This window comes from Mycotypha africana, assembly GCF_025528875.1.
Source record: "Mycotypha africana strain NRRL 2978 chromosome Unknown BDF20scaffold_5, whole genome shotgun sequence".
Classification (NCBI taxonomy): domain Eukaryota; kingdom Fungi; phylum Mucoromycota; class Mucoromycetes; order Mucorales; family Mycotyphaceae; genus Mycotypha; species Mycotypha africana.
The window spans coordinates 1,912,539-1,926,692 of NW_026515729.1; the positions used below are offsets into that span (position 1 = coordinate 1,912,539).

The following is a 14,154-nucleotide window of genomic DNA, read 5'->3' on the forward strand; positions in this document are numbered from 1 at the left end:
CATCGTCTTCGTCAGCTCAAGCTTATCCGTCCTACAATGCCAATTATAACAATAACGACTTTATAACAGATCCTACATCGTTATCGTCTGCCCATTTCAAGTCAGAAAGAAAAGGAAAAGGTAATCAGCTAACCTCGTTTTTCTGCCAATAAATTTCGCTCGGCTCTTTTACATGTCAGTTGGTTTCTATATGTGACTAAAGCTTAACAATCATTGAAATTCATTTTTTCTTCAAGATTTATTTGAAGATCCAAAGTTAGACGAAGATACAGTAGATGATCTATTGGCTGACAAGAACAATGCTATGATACGATCCTCTTCTACAGCTACCATGTTAGGTCCATCAAATACAGATCCTCGAGACTCCATTGAACGTTCACCTTATGCCCGTGGAAACATGCAAATACCACGCAAAAGGAAGAAACCAATTTTTAGACGACTCAGGGAATACATAGGCAGTATTACAGGTAAAACACAGGTTATTTCGGGTATTCCCGGTGAGAATGGAGCACGTATCATACATATCAACAATGCTGCTATGAATAACGAGCAAGGTTTTCTACATAACGCCATTACGACTGGAAAGTACAATGTGTTTACCTTTTTACCAAGATTTTTGTATGAAGAGTTTTCAAAGTATGCCAATCTTTTTTTCTTATTTGTGTCATGTATTCAGGTAAAGATTGAAAAATAGATATGTGTTATGCAAAGTGTAAAGTTTAATTGAATCTTAATTTCCCAAATGAGTATAGCAAATTCCAGATGTATCACCTACTTCACGATGGACTACACTTGTGCCCTTGGTGATTGTATTATTTATTACAGCAGTGAAAGAAATAATTGAAGATTGGGTAAGAGATAGAAAAAATAATCTTGCTCTCGTAGAGAAAGCATACTCATGTTCAATGATACATTAGGGTGTTCATCGCTCCGATGCAGAACTTAATTCTAAAAAATGTAAAGTGCTGGAAGGAACAGAGTTCGTAACAAAAAAGTGGAAGAATGTCAAAGTAGGTGATATATTACGTGTAGAAAGTGGCGAGAACTTTCCTGCCGATTTGATCTTAATGAGCAGTTCAGAACCAGAAGGCCTCTGTTACATCGAAACTAGTAATTTAGATGGTGAGGTCAACTTGAAGATCAAACAGGCCTTACCACAAACCGCGAATATTCTCAATCCAGCAGATATGAGCCGACTACAAGGTGTTATCAAATCGGAACAGCCAAACAATCGATTATACAACTATGATGGTACTCTATCGCTCAATTCATACGGAGCTCAACGTCAGGATTATGCTTTAACCCCTACTCAATTGCTTCTAAGAGGAGCCCAACTCAGAAATACATCTTGGATTTATGGTCTTGTTGTTTTTACAGGCCATGAAACCAAACTCATGCTAAATTCCAGTAAAAAGCCCTCCAAGGTATCCAATGTCACACATATCACCAACCAGAACATCATGTATTTATTTTGGATTTTAGTGGGTATGAGTTTTGCTGGTGCTCTTGGTGGTGTCTTATTTTCCAAATTCAAAGGTGAACAAGCAACCTACCTACCTTTGCACTCGATGACCTATGGACAAGAATTTGGTTACGACATCTTGACTTTCCTGATTTTATTCAATTCGTTCATTCCTATCAGTTTAATGGTGACTATGGAAGTGGTAAAATTTATTCTATCTTATCTTATCGAAAATGATTTGGACCTCTATTACGACAAAACAAATACGCCTGCCACAGCTAGAAGCAGTAGCTTAATTGAAGAATTGGGACAGGTCAAAATCATTTTCTCTGATAAAACGGGTACTTTGACATGTAATGAAATGCAATTTCGGCAAGTATCCATTGGCGGATTATACTATGCTGATGAAGTAGAGCCCGACAAACAAGCCAGGGAAGGAGCAGAAGGTCAAGATCCTACAATGCAATACACCTTTGATCAACTGCAAGAGCATTTGAACACACATTCCACGGCCAATGTCATCAATGAATTTCTGACTTTATTAGCGGTTTGCCATACCGTTATTCCTGAACGCCAAAATGATGGTGAGATTGTATATCAGGCATCATCGCCTGACGAAGGCGCCCTAGTGAAAGGGGCAGCCTCGCTGGGTTATCAATTCCACACGCGTCGACCGAATTCTGTCACCTGCACCATTCGTGGCCAAGATCAAGAGTTCCAAGTGCTAAATATTTGTGAATTCAATTCTTCTCGTAAACGTATGTCGGCTATCATTCGGGGCCCTGATAACCGTATCAAATTATATTGTAAAGGTGCTGATACTGTTATTTTGGAACGTTTGGCTCCAGAAAATCCGTTTACTGAACCCACTTTACTTCACTTGGAAGAATGTGCTTCGGAAGGTCTCCGCACACTTTGTATTGCTATGAGAGAAATTCCTGAAGAGGAGTATGCTCGCTGGTCGCAGATTATGGAATCAGCGTCTACTACACTAGTAAATCGTGCGGAGGAATTGGACCGTGCAGCTGAAATGATTGAAAAAGATTTGTTTTTGCTGGGTGCTACGGCTATTGAGGATCGACTTCAGGATGGTGTGCCTGAAACGATCCATACTTTACAAGAAGCTGGTATCAATGTTTGGGTGTTAACGGGTGATCGTCAAGAAACAGCTATCAATATTGGCTATTCGTGTAAATTGTTGAATGAGGATATGAGTTTGATTGTGTGTAATGAAGATAATCATTGGGAAACAAGAAGCTTTTTGGAGAAAAAGCTAAGAGATATCAATGATCTGATCACAAGAGGGGAAGATTTGGAGGTAAAGAAGAAGAGAAAAAAAAAGGGGGGCGGGTGAGGAGGTAGTGATACCAATTGTCAATAGGATCCTAACTGTTGCTTTTGAAATAGCCTTTGGCATTAGTCATTGATGGTAAAGCGTTATCATTCGCGCTTGAAAAAGATATTGAAAAGATCTTTTATGACCTCGCCATTCTATGTAAAGCTGTTATTTGTTGCCGTGTATCACCACTTCAGAAAGCTTTGGTAGTCAAATGTGTCAGGCGTTACGATAATTCAATTTTGCTGGCTATTGGTGATGGTGCAAATGATGTATCCATGATTCAAGCTGCTCATGTTGGTGTCGGTATAAGTGGTGTAGAAGGTCTCCAAGCTGCCCGCAGTGCTGACTTTGCTATTTCACAGTTCAGATTCCTCAAGAAGTTATTGCTTGTACATGGTGCTTGGGCTTATCAACGTTTGAGCAAGATGATTTTCTATTACTTTTATAAAAATGTCGCTCTTTATCTCACACAATTTTGGTATGGCTTCTACAATGGCTTTTCTGGCACAACCCTTTACGAATCGTGGACCATGTCAAATTTCAATGTCTTCTTTACGTTTTTGCCTCCTGTGGTGATTGGTGTTTTTGACAAGATTGTTTCATCCCGTATGCTTGATAGATATCCTCAAATGTATACACTTGGACAAAAGAATGTATTTTTCAATCAAAAGAAATTTTGGGGCTGGATGGCGAACGCCGCCTTTCACTCTTTGGTAAGTAGGCAAATGTAGTTCTTCCGTATGTTAAAGCTGCGACTCATAACAGTTGCGTACAATGTGGTTAGGCTTTGTTTTTCTTGGGTGTCGGAGCCTTCAGATCTGAAGGTGTGTTCAAAAATGGCATGATTTGCGGTCATTGGTGGGCAGGAACAGCTGTCTTTACAGCTGTCCTTGCTTGCATTCTATGGAAAGGTGCCCTCATTGTAGAGTAAGTTCAGTTCACCCTCGTATACAACCTGAGCAATCGTTCACCAGAACTGCTGGTGGTTATACGTCCGAGCGTCCCCGCAAATCGCCCTTCATCATTGGCTAACCTAATTTTTTTTCCTTCTTTTTTGAAATTCCAGTGTTTGGACAAAGTACACTGTAATGGCTATGATTGGCTCTATGGCAATTTGGTTTTTATACATGTTACTTACAGATTATATTGGTTCCAGTATATCCGTCAATACATTGCCTGAGTATTACGGAATGATACCTATGTTATGGGGTAACGTGAATTTCTGGCTATTCCTCATCATTATTCCATTTATTTGTAACCTGCGTGATATTGTTTGGAAGTAGTAAGTGTGAACAGTTTCTGTCAAACAAAATATACAAATAGAGACATGTGTAACGAACAGAGATACCATTTTATCATGAAATAGTGGACAACGTGTCTTTTGGCCTATGCCGTATCACCATGTACAGGAAATCCAATTCTACAATTTGCCAGATTACAGACCAAGGATGGATCGATTTAGGCAAGCTGTTAATAAAGTACGTCGAATCCAGAGACTCAAGCGTAATCGCGGTTATGCATTCTCGCAAAATGAAACAGATCAAACCAAGATCATTCGAGCATACGATACAACACAACAGAAGCCAACTGGTTAATCCCTATTCTACACACTGTTATCTATCTATATATAGTTTTTTACATCATTTTAGACAACTTCATCTTTGTATATAATAAACTAGTTCTTATAAGTGAACACTTTCCCTTTCTTTTTTCTTTTTTTCTATTTTACTTCCCAAAAGAAACGCAGAAGCGGCTCATCATTTGTTTCATTCTTAAGACATTGACAATAGATGGCCAGTTTATTCTATTTTCTGGATCTGTGGAGAACAATAGCTGAAACTTTTCACCGCGTTATTCCGAAGGTTCTGTTTGACGCTGCTAAAGCTCCTCTTCATTTGTTTGTAATCCCAGTTTGGAATTGCAGGGTATTACATAATGGATGTCGTCTTTTGGCGTTTAAAAAATGCCGGGAAAAAAAAATCGAATGCTTTTTTTCTGCTTTCTTTTTTTTATTTTGTACAATTGAAAAATCTCTTACATTAATCTTATATCAACTTATTATGGAACATATTGACTCTAACCAACTCTATGCTGATGGTGCATACCGTTTCCAATATGTCGCTAAATTCTTGGAATTTGGTAAGTAGAAAAGGGAAAGAATGACACGGGACAATGCGTTGTGGAGTTATGGTGGTTGGTTTAAGGATACAGTAAAGAAAGGGGGAGGATTATGGTTCTGAACGCACGAACTCATCTCGCAACTTGCTTTTTTTCCACCTCTTCGCTGGTGTTCTCAACTGTTGGTAGGCGATGAGGATATCAAAGCAATTGAAGCTGTCGCTGACAAGGTTCGGCCTCTTGTCCCTGTTGTTGTTGATGCTGTGTATGACAAGCTTTTCAAATTTGACGTTACCAAGAAACACTTTGTTCCCAAGAACGAAGGTTTTGAGGGCCCCGCTCCAGTTTCTTTAGAGGAGCTCACATTGGATCATCCTCAAATCAAGTTCCGTAAGGACTTCTTGAGCAAGTACCTCTACAAAATTCTTTCAGGCCCTTATGATGACCGCTTCTTACGTTATTTGGACTGGGTTGCAAAGATTCATACTGATACTCCTTCTAAGAAATCCAAGATCAATGTCGACTATATTCATATCAACGCGTTGATGGGTTATGTTGAATCTGTGTTAGCAGGAGGTTTGTTATCTTTGAATTTAGATAAGGAAACAGAGTCCAAGGCTCTTTTAGCTTTCAACAAGTTGTTGTGGATTCAAAATGATTACTTCGCCAAGTACTATTGTAATCCTGACACTATTCATGATGCCTCAGTGACAAAGAAAACCAACGCTAGTGTTTGCAATTGTCTTAAGGCTGTTACTACACCCGCTGCTATCTTACCTCTTGCCATTGGTGCCATTGCTGGGTTTATTGGTGCTTATTATCGCTTCAACCAAAAATAAATCATCTTTAGTAATCTTACATTCATACGTACATATATAATATATAACCAAGTTTAATGAATTTATTTTTATTAACATATTTCAATGCTAATACTATCTCTAACTGTGCTGCAAACAAATAATAAAGTATAGTATATTAATGTTCTTGAAGCGCGAAACGTTCATATGCCTGGACATGATTTCACGATAAATTACGAGTATCTCTCAAGGCTTGATCCATGTACTGAAAGCATTTTAGTACTATAGTATTGCCTCTCATACTCGGCTGTTTGATAAGCATTATTGTTAATAACATAACTATTAACTAATTATAGCTCTCATTCTGTTCCATAAATGGCATTATGTGAATATCCTGACCTAATTGCTTGATAAAATCATGCCATTCATGTCTCAGCATTGCGCCGCGATTACTCGAATAGTTACTGCCTTGATACTTAGTTTCTAACATTCGCAACTCGAATATAGAACTATTCAATGGCTTGTGGCGACGTCTGAAGAGTTTAATCGTAATAGCAACTGTCGAAGTTACATCGAGTTATTAATATTGTGATGCCTTTCTTCAATATGACCATAGGCAGCAAAGTACAACTACCATCGGTTGTTATATCTTTTTGTTTTCTTTTTTGAACTTGCTTCAACTTCTTAACAATATATAAGCGGGTTGTTTAGCTTCAGTTGGTTGCAGCAAAGTAAGCGACCATATTTGTATGTTACATGGTACGGTTTTTATGTGTTCCAAATGCTTTTTATATCTCATGGGTGTATTTTTGCATTCTTGGACATTCATAAGCGCAAGGATTTCCATGCTTACATAGTTCGATTACTTACTTGTAAAGTGTGCACAAACGCTGTTTAAATTAGTGATGTATAAAAAATTGTGCAAATATCAGAATTAACAGTTAAAAATAGTTTGAAGAGGGACACAGACACCACACTAAATCATGTGTTCACTTAACTTATGGTACACTCTCTGTTGCTGCATAACGTTTCTTTGAGAATTGCATCTCCAACTTTGCAAAAATGTGAAATTGGAGAAGAGTTATTACAAATGCAGTTCTTATACCTCTGAAAAGAGAAAATGTATTTTCTCAACTTTGAAGTTTGCTGTCGCAGTCAATGCAAAAATTAACCGTTTATGGGACTCTCGCATAACGTTGCTCTTTCTTTATTTACTTTTTGGACACCTGTATTAACCATGAATCTCTAAACGTGATATAGAAAAAGTTTCCAAATGGACTGTGACGAAACTAAGGAAAGCCGAAAGATCATGGTGAGGCACTTTATTTGGTAAAATTGTACTCACAAAGGGATGTACTTTTCGCGTCTCAAAATAGAATCTTGCAACGAAATTATAAGCACCAGTTGGAGACAACAATTTTCGTATAAAAACTGAAAGGGTAAATAAAGATCGTCAGATCTTGATTGGCATTAGCAGTGTTGCACCAGTGCAATCCGCACACATACACCGCTTACTGGCACCATTTCAGTAACACCAATTACATTAACAAAAAGAAAGGGTCTGGAATAGCAACAAGTGTATTTAAAAAGGACAAAAAAATGAGATTTTTGCGAAAAGACATTATCTTTCATTGCTTAAGTTGTTGATCACAATTCATTCATACCTCACCCCTTCCATTCACTTTTAATCACTGCTTGAATACTGAGCGTCATTGCTTGTTAAACTCAAGATAATTAACCTACACTCCTTCTAATGCGTCTTTCGTCAGTTGCTATTGCTATATCTTGCATTGCTGCAATTTTCACCGCAGCCGAAGCAGCTCCTGCAACATGTTCCAAAACTTACAAGGTTGTCTCTGGCGATACTGTAATGAATAAGAAAACCTTTTTAGTTATACTCCCAAATATTCGTGTGTTCCTAAGCTATTCATTTTTATAGTGTAGTAAGATTGCTTCCAAGTACGGTATCTCGGTCAGCAAGTTGACATCCTTGAATACGCAAAGTGAGTAAAAGGCATCTCAGTTTTCTATTTCACAGCAAATTCACTGTTTTGTATACTAAAACACTGCATGATGTGAAAAAAGTCAATTCTAAATGTAGTAACTTGCAAGTCGGCGAAGGTCTCTGTATTAGCACCAGCTCAAGTAAGAATACTGGTACTAAAAAGACCACCACAAAGAAAGCCACTACGAAGAAAACTACAAAAAAAACGACTACGAAGAAAACTACGAAGAAAACCACTACAAAGAAAGCTACCACGAAGAAAACTACTACAAAGAAAACCACTGCTACCAAAACCACGACAACATCTGCCACTGCCACTGGCATTCCTGATATTGCAAACTATGGTTTAACTGTTCAAATCAGTAGCTCTAAGGATTTCTGCCTTTTCTTACCCAGCAGTCCCGGAAATAAAGCAAACAACAATGGCAAGGTTGATATTGATGCTATTGCTGATTCTGAAAAGGATGCTGTTGCTTTCTGCTTGAAGCCGAGTGAAAAGGCTCCAGGCGCTCGTACCCTACCTACTACCTTCATTAAAACGGCACATTACTACCGCAATACCACTGCTGGCTATGTTCAGGTCACTGGTACATTCAATCCCGCAGCTTACGAATTGTCGACCAAAGACGATGGTGGACAATACGACAACCATGGTGCTGGCTCTCCTCCTAACTCCATTTGTCACGGCTATAAATACTATGTAAGCTTGATTGAACCTAGCACTCCTGACTATTGTATTCGATGGTAAGTTTCAATAATAATTCTATGATATTTTTTTGAATCAACTGTTTATGCTTACATGCCTATTCTAATTCAACCATTTCTTGTCAAAATTTTCATGTTTATGATTGTAGCTGTGACACTTATGCGGATTGTCATGCTGGCAGAAGTGCTTATGGTTGCAGACGTGTAGTCCAAAATGGCATTTACAATTAGACAATGCAATACGATTAAACAGCTTGTTCATTTTGCACACTAATTATTTCAATAGCTAATACACAACCAGTTCCTTAATTATATTGTATTATCCTTATGGAAATAAATCTATAGTGATGCAATTCAAACTGTAGTGTGAACTAAAAACTTTTACAATGCATCTGAAGTGTTCCCTCTCCTGATGAAATTGTAACCATCCTATGAATGGAGTTTTCAATAAGCCGTGAAATAATTGATCCGATAAAGTAGCATTTCAAGATTCATGATAGAAAAGAATCTTTTGATTCATCTTGAAACAAGCACGGTATAGCAAACTTAATTACATTTAAAAGGAGACTCCTTGACGACAGAGATAGGAATGGAGTATTTCAGGAACAAAGCGGCAAAGTTAACAGCAATCATCTCAAATTCTTCTTGGTCGATTTTCAAGAAACAATACAATTTCAAAGCTGTATCCTCATCTATTTCACCATCATTGTCTTATGGCAAACATGGGATCAGCTTTAGACTGTATTATAAACAAAGAAAGACTGACTGTCCTCCATCAACAATTGATAAATTGAAATACAACTAAATTTGAACGGCTCCAATGTAGCCAAGGCGGTATATTTAATTATTAAGAGTGACGTTTGGATATGCAAATCCTCCAAAGCATTTACTAGTAGTATTCAGTGTAGGGTCCGATGAAATTGCAATCCTATGATCAATAAAAGTAGCAAATGCGCTTACTTTTTGTCAATTCTCAAGCAAAGAATTGTACATTTTGTATACTATGCGTTGCTTAATTATCTTCTCTTAACTATGGCAATATTAATGATTTCCTCAGCACGTGTCAGTAATTATATATCAATATCATCCGAATTTTTTCATTGTTAAAGCACGATTTAGCTCGCAATTAGCAAAAGACCAAATCCTATGCTGTTTTGAGTACGGATTAGTATTCTAATATAACTATCGTTGCACTTATTTCAGCAGAATATAAATGATCGAAAGTAATCTAAAAGGCAACGTGAACAGAAGCACCATTTTGTAATGTTGCGGAACTTTCTTCACCTTTTGATTGGTCCCATCTTTCTGTTGGAAATAACGTCGATCAATTTGGCTCATCTTTACCCTTTTCTATATTTTTTTGTGGATCTTCTCTATTCTGCTCCTTTTGATCTAACATCATAAAACCAGCTCTACGCTTAATTTTTGCTTCTGTTCTTTGATTTTTACTTTTCAAGTCCGTCTTTGTCATTTGCAGCATCTGCCATAATGAAATGAGTGAAAAAGGCCTCATCATCAAAGACTCCAGACAACGCCAAGCATTCAGCGCTCAATATTCTCCTGAACAAGCACAATCTATCAACATCAATAGACAGCATCATAAGAGCGATCGTAAGTGAACCAAAAAAGAGTGAGTGATAGCAGCTGATAATCAGATAATAGCTTGAATCAGGATGAATTATTTTTACTTTTCTTGAATTGTTCCTTAGAAGCCCTTTATTATCAACCTACACCTCCACCAGAAACAGTTGTTGTGCATTCAGTACCCGAGAAAACAAATGATGCTTGCTGTTGGGGATGGTAACTATAATTTATTCCAAAAAAACGAATGTACAACGAATTATTATTATTTTGTCCTAAAGAAGCAAAAATTCATCTGCTCTCTATCTTTGTCCCCCCTTCTTTTTTTTTTTTTTTTTTTTTTTTTTTTTTTGCTTCTGCACTCTATAAAAGTGCCGCCGCACTTTGTCTATGTTTAGGTTTAAGAGAGTGTTGCTCCTAGCTTAGATTGATGAGAAATAATAAATAGCGTAGGCACATGTGTAATATAACATCGCTATACGACCAATCAAAGGAACTTATTTATAAACTGCAATAGTACATTACTGTTAAAAACCTTGGGTTTAGACGAACTATTTCATAGAAAATAATAGTATGGAATTTTGTTACAGTAGTGGCGTCGCCTCTCTTTATCTACTTTCTGCTTTTACAGACTTGAACGACGGCTGAAGACAGTTTTGATGGTGTAGTCTTTTTTGGGTCCTCTCACCTCGAAAGAAATACTGAATTCTTTATCATTGAGGATTTCATAACGGCACTTATATAGATCGTTGATACACAAGTGATCGTCGGTTGCAATGAATGTCTCATTGGCTTCGTTATCATTGTTTACTTTGGTAAAGGTCAATTTGTGGAAATATTTATCCTTTCTACCGTTCTGTGAAAAGAATACATGGATGCTATCATCTGTATATTCCTAGAAGTATTCGCGGTAAAATCGTAGATGTTGTTCTTGCGATTCAAAGCGTCCTTCTTCTTTGTAATGAAGTAAGTTCTCATCGACGGGTATGAATTGGGCTTTTCCAACGAACTTTCCAAAGTTAGAGACCTGTCTATTCAAATCCCACATTCCTTTAAACGAATAAAATATTGTTCTGTTGTACATATCCACGTTTTGCTGCCTTGTTTCTTTGATGGACAGATGAGAAAACAAATGTCAGAGGTTTATGAAAGATGAAATCTGATGCATCCTTCAATTGAACAACATACGCTACTTTATTGGTGGCCATTGCAAACAAATCATGGTTTTTTTTTAAACCCCAACTCTAGATTAGAAAAACAAAAGAGGAGGAAGGGAATAGCGAAGAAAAACATGCACGCAGGGAAAGTGGAAGATAACATGCATATGGAATATGGGACAGGGGAGTTCACATGAAGCAAAGCATTGGACTAGAAGCTAAAGGTCTTCTCGATGGTCAAAGCTACTTCCTCTTGTTTGCATCGGCAATAGCTGGATGTAAGAGTTCGACAAATCTGTTCAGTGAGCTGTTGTACCGTTTGTGTGTTTCTTCGCTGCCTTTTCGGGTCAGCCAATCAATGTTTTAGTCTTCATTATTTATTACCATATTAAGAACTCTTTCAAAAGGTGGGCAAATATTTTTTGGATTATAACGTACTCTCTTTTGAAATCACAATAGTGATCATGCCTCCGGTTTTTTCTCTGTATTAGAATCCTTACACTAGCATGAGTTTAAATGAACCCACAACTTCTTCCGTTACTATAAGTAACGATGAACGAGCACCTTTACTGCAGAGCGCTCACCATGCCGATCACCCTAAACACATTCACATGTTAAAGAAACGAGAAATGACAGGTCTCGTATTCATGACCGTATCAGCTCTCGGTTTCTCTACAATGTCTCTGTTTGTCAAGTTGAGTGGCGCCAACTTTCCCTCTTTTGAAATTGTTCTCGCTCGTTCCATAGTGCAGACTATTTTAGGTTTCATAGGTTGTGCTTTATTGAAGGTGTACCCATGGGGTCAGAAAGGTGTACGTCGATGGATTTTTCTTAGAGGATTAGCAGGCACTTTAGGTCTTTCTATGTTCTTTTATAGTATTACGCAATTACCGTTAGCAGATGCGACAGGTAAAAATAGTTTAGATCTAGGACATTATTGAAAGCGAAGAATATAATCACTCAGCCTATACACACACTCTAGTTGTCTTTTTCTTGGGCCCTGCTTTCACTGCTATTGGTGCTGCTATTGTTTTGGGTGAAGAATTTACAGTGTTTGATGGATTTTGTTCTTTTGCTTGTATGGCTGGCGTGATACTCGTGTCAAAACCTCAATTTTTATTCAGTGGCAATGATCAAAACGAGGTCGTCGGTAATGGCATCAGTTCAGCAGATGGCCCTAGTGAACTGAAACGCTTGTTTGCCATTTCCTGTGCTTTACTAGGGGCTATGATGTCGGCTGTCGCTTATGTTATTGTACGTAAAATCGGTCGTGGTGCTCATTACATGGTTCACGTTATTTATTTTGGCTGTGTGTCCATTGCCGTGTCTACTATCGGCATGTTTGCTTTCCAAAAGCCTATTATGCCACATGACTGGAACGAATATCTAATGTTGATTCTCGTTGGCTTTTTTGCTTTTATCGGTCAATGCTTTTTGAACCAAGGGTAAACTCATGTGTTTAGGAATCGAATTTTCTCGAAAGGTCAGCTAATCATCTAATCCATAATTTCTTTTTTAGCTTGCAAATGGCACCTGCTGGTCCAGGCACCCTTATGAGAATGAATGATGTCGTTTTTGCCTTTTTATTTGGTATCTTCTTTTTGCATGAGTATCCTGATGCTTACAGCATTTCGGGCGCAACCATCATTGTAGTCATGACATCAGCTATGGGAATTCATAAGGTGTACTCCCACTCCAAAAAATAGAATGTATAACTTGTAGATTTTCATCAATGTGGGGGGAAGGAAATTGATTGATATTGCTTCCGTCTTTACAGCCCGCGTTCGTTCACTGTATTTATTTCATTGTCATCTTACAATGCATCAATAAAAAAGCCAATGAAACACCTCTTTTTTTGATTCTCTGAACTTGATCTGGATCATGCGTCGCGAAACACCCAATTTCTAAAAAAAGCGACGTAAATTTCAAGATGCGCGATTTTTTTATTTCTTGGTGGTAATCGTTTTTCTGTTCTTATTTTTCGCCTTGCCTTAATTTATGTATAATGAACATCTTACAAAATCGGATTGACTCGTTTTCCAATAGTTCGATACAATGGCCATATTTGAAGAAAAGATACCTCCAACCTGACAACGTAAAATGAGAACATTCAACCACTCGTTTGTAAATAAACCTGTCCTCACTTGTCATATCACTATTTTTATTAGCTTGCCAAAGCAGGATTCTACTTTATGCACAAATCAGACCACGTCCGTTGCTTTTTATGTGATATCGAATTGAGTGAATGGAAGCAAGGACAATCACCTTACACTCGCCATATCAATGAGTCACCATCGTGTCCATTGGTTTTATTGCAATTTCCTGAACGATCGTCAAGATTAATTAAGAATAAGGCTATAGCTCAACCTTTCGACCTGACCAGAAGAAATGCACGATTAGCCACATTCAATTACCACAAATACTGGCCTCCGCATCAACGTAGAAAAAGATCATACCCCTCAGTGACTAAGGTAGGTATCTACTAACTATTGATACGGCGATCATTTTCAAAAATAGAGACAGATCCTTTTTAAAGCTTTACTTTTTTTTTCATATTTTGAACTCTCAAACCAGTTAGCAGATACAGGATTTTATTTCTCACCGACTTTGGACTATATAGCAAGAGTCGTTTGTCCGTACTGTAAATCGGCCATAACAGAACCTGATAAGAGTATAGACTTTTTGTAAGTGAAGATCATATCAGTAAACTTTACTCTACACATTTATACAATATAGTTCAGATCAAAAGGTTAGGCTAAAATGGAGACTGTTATTTTCTTCCATAGAGGAAGACACAGAGAACATTGCATCTTCTTAGATGGTACGCCGGATGAAATCAAAGGGGCAATTACAACAGATCGAAGAAACACAGCATCTAGCACATCGTCAGTAGAAACGTATAAAACAGCAGGGAGTGGATCATCTATCATGGTCAGTTAACTTATGGCTAAAGACATACTATTGAATGGATCGAGTTGACAATTCTTTCT

General features: G+C 37.7%; 6 protein-coding genes across 6 annotated transcripts; all 6 read left to right on the top strand.

Moving 5' to 3' along the window:
* Positions 1-397: 397 nt before the first annotated feature.
* BDF20DRAFT_906215 (uncharacterized protein) lies at positions 398-4,396 on the top strand (the record flags this gene model as incomplete). Its single annotated transcript, XM_053083249.1, has 7 exons — positions 398-676; positions 753-851; positions 918-2,780; positions 2,870-3,514; positions 3,586-3,728; positions 3,868-4,083; positions 4,168-4,396. The coding sequence occupies 7 exons, from the start codon at positions 398-400 to the stop codon at positions 4,394-4,396; spliced, it is 3,474 nt and encodes a 1,157-aa protein (XP_052936693.1).
* A 121-nt stretch (positions 4,397-4,517) lies between these two features.
* On the top strand, positions 4,518-6,125 carry BDF20DRAFT_871471 (Protoglobin-domain-containing protein). Its single transcript, XM_053081107.1, has 2 exons — positions 4,518-4,940; positions 5,109-6,125. The coding sequence occupies exons 1-2, from the start codon at positions 4,592-4,594 to the stop codon at positions 5,756-5,758; spliced, it is 999 nt and encodes a 332-aa protein (XP_052936694.1). The 5' UTR covers positions 4,518-4,591; the 3' UTR covers positions 5,759-6,125.
* A 1,124-nt stretch (positions 6,126-7,249) lies between these two features.
* BDF20DRAFT_529478 (uncharacterized protein) lies at positions 7,250-8,780 on the top strand. Its single transcript, XM_053075675.1, has 4 exons — positions 7,250-7,583; positions 7,656-7,659; positions 7,818-8,465; positions 8,576-8,780. Exons 1-4 carry the CDS (start codon positions 7,547-7,549, stop codon positions 8,655-8,657), a joined length of 771 nt encoding a protein of 256 aa, XP_052936695.1. The 5' UTR covers positions 7,250-7,546; the 3' UTR covers positions 8,658-8,780.
* A 1,139-nt stretch (positions 8,781-9,919) lies between these two features.
* Positions 9,920-10,230, top strand: BDF20DRAFT_913266 (uncharacterized protein; the record flags this gene model as incomplete). Its single annotated transcript, XM_053084046.1, has 2 exons — positions 9,920-10,037; positions 10,136-10,230. The coding sequence occupies 2 exons, from the start codon at positions 9,920-9,922 to the stop codon at positions 10,228-10,230; spliced, it is 213 nt and encodes a 70-aa protein (XP_052936696.1).
* Positions 10,231-11,775: 1,545 nt separating this feature from the next.
* BDF20DRAFT_819367 (uncharacterized protein) lies at positions 11,776-12,870 on the top strand (the record flags this gene model as incomplete). The annotated part of the gene is made up of 3 exons (XM_053077452.1): positions 11,776-12,073; positions 12,147-12,609; positions 12,684-12,870. The coding sequence occupies 3 exons, from the start codon at positions 11,776-11,778 to the stop codon at positions 12,868-12,870; spliced, it is 948 nt and encodes a 315-aa protein (XP_052936697.1).
* Positions 12,871-13,124: 254 nt separating this feature from the next.
* Positions 13,125-14,154, top strand: BDF20DRAFT_529716 (uncharacterized protein). The gene is made up of 4 exons (XM_053075677.1): positions 13,125-13,259; positions 13,333-13,635; positions 13,739-13,848; positions 13,951-14,154. Exons 1-4 carry the CDS (start codon positions 13,170-13,172, stop codon positions 14,102-14,104), a joined length of 657 nt encoding a protein of 218 aa, XP_052936698.1. The 5' UTR covers positions 13,125-13,169; the 3' UTR covers positions 14,105-14,154.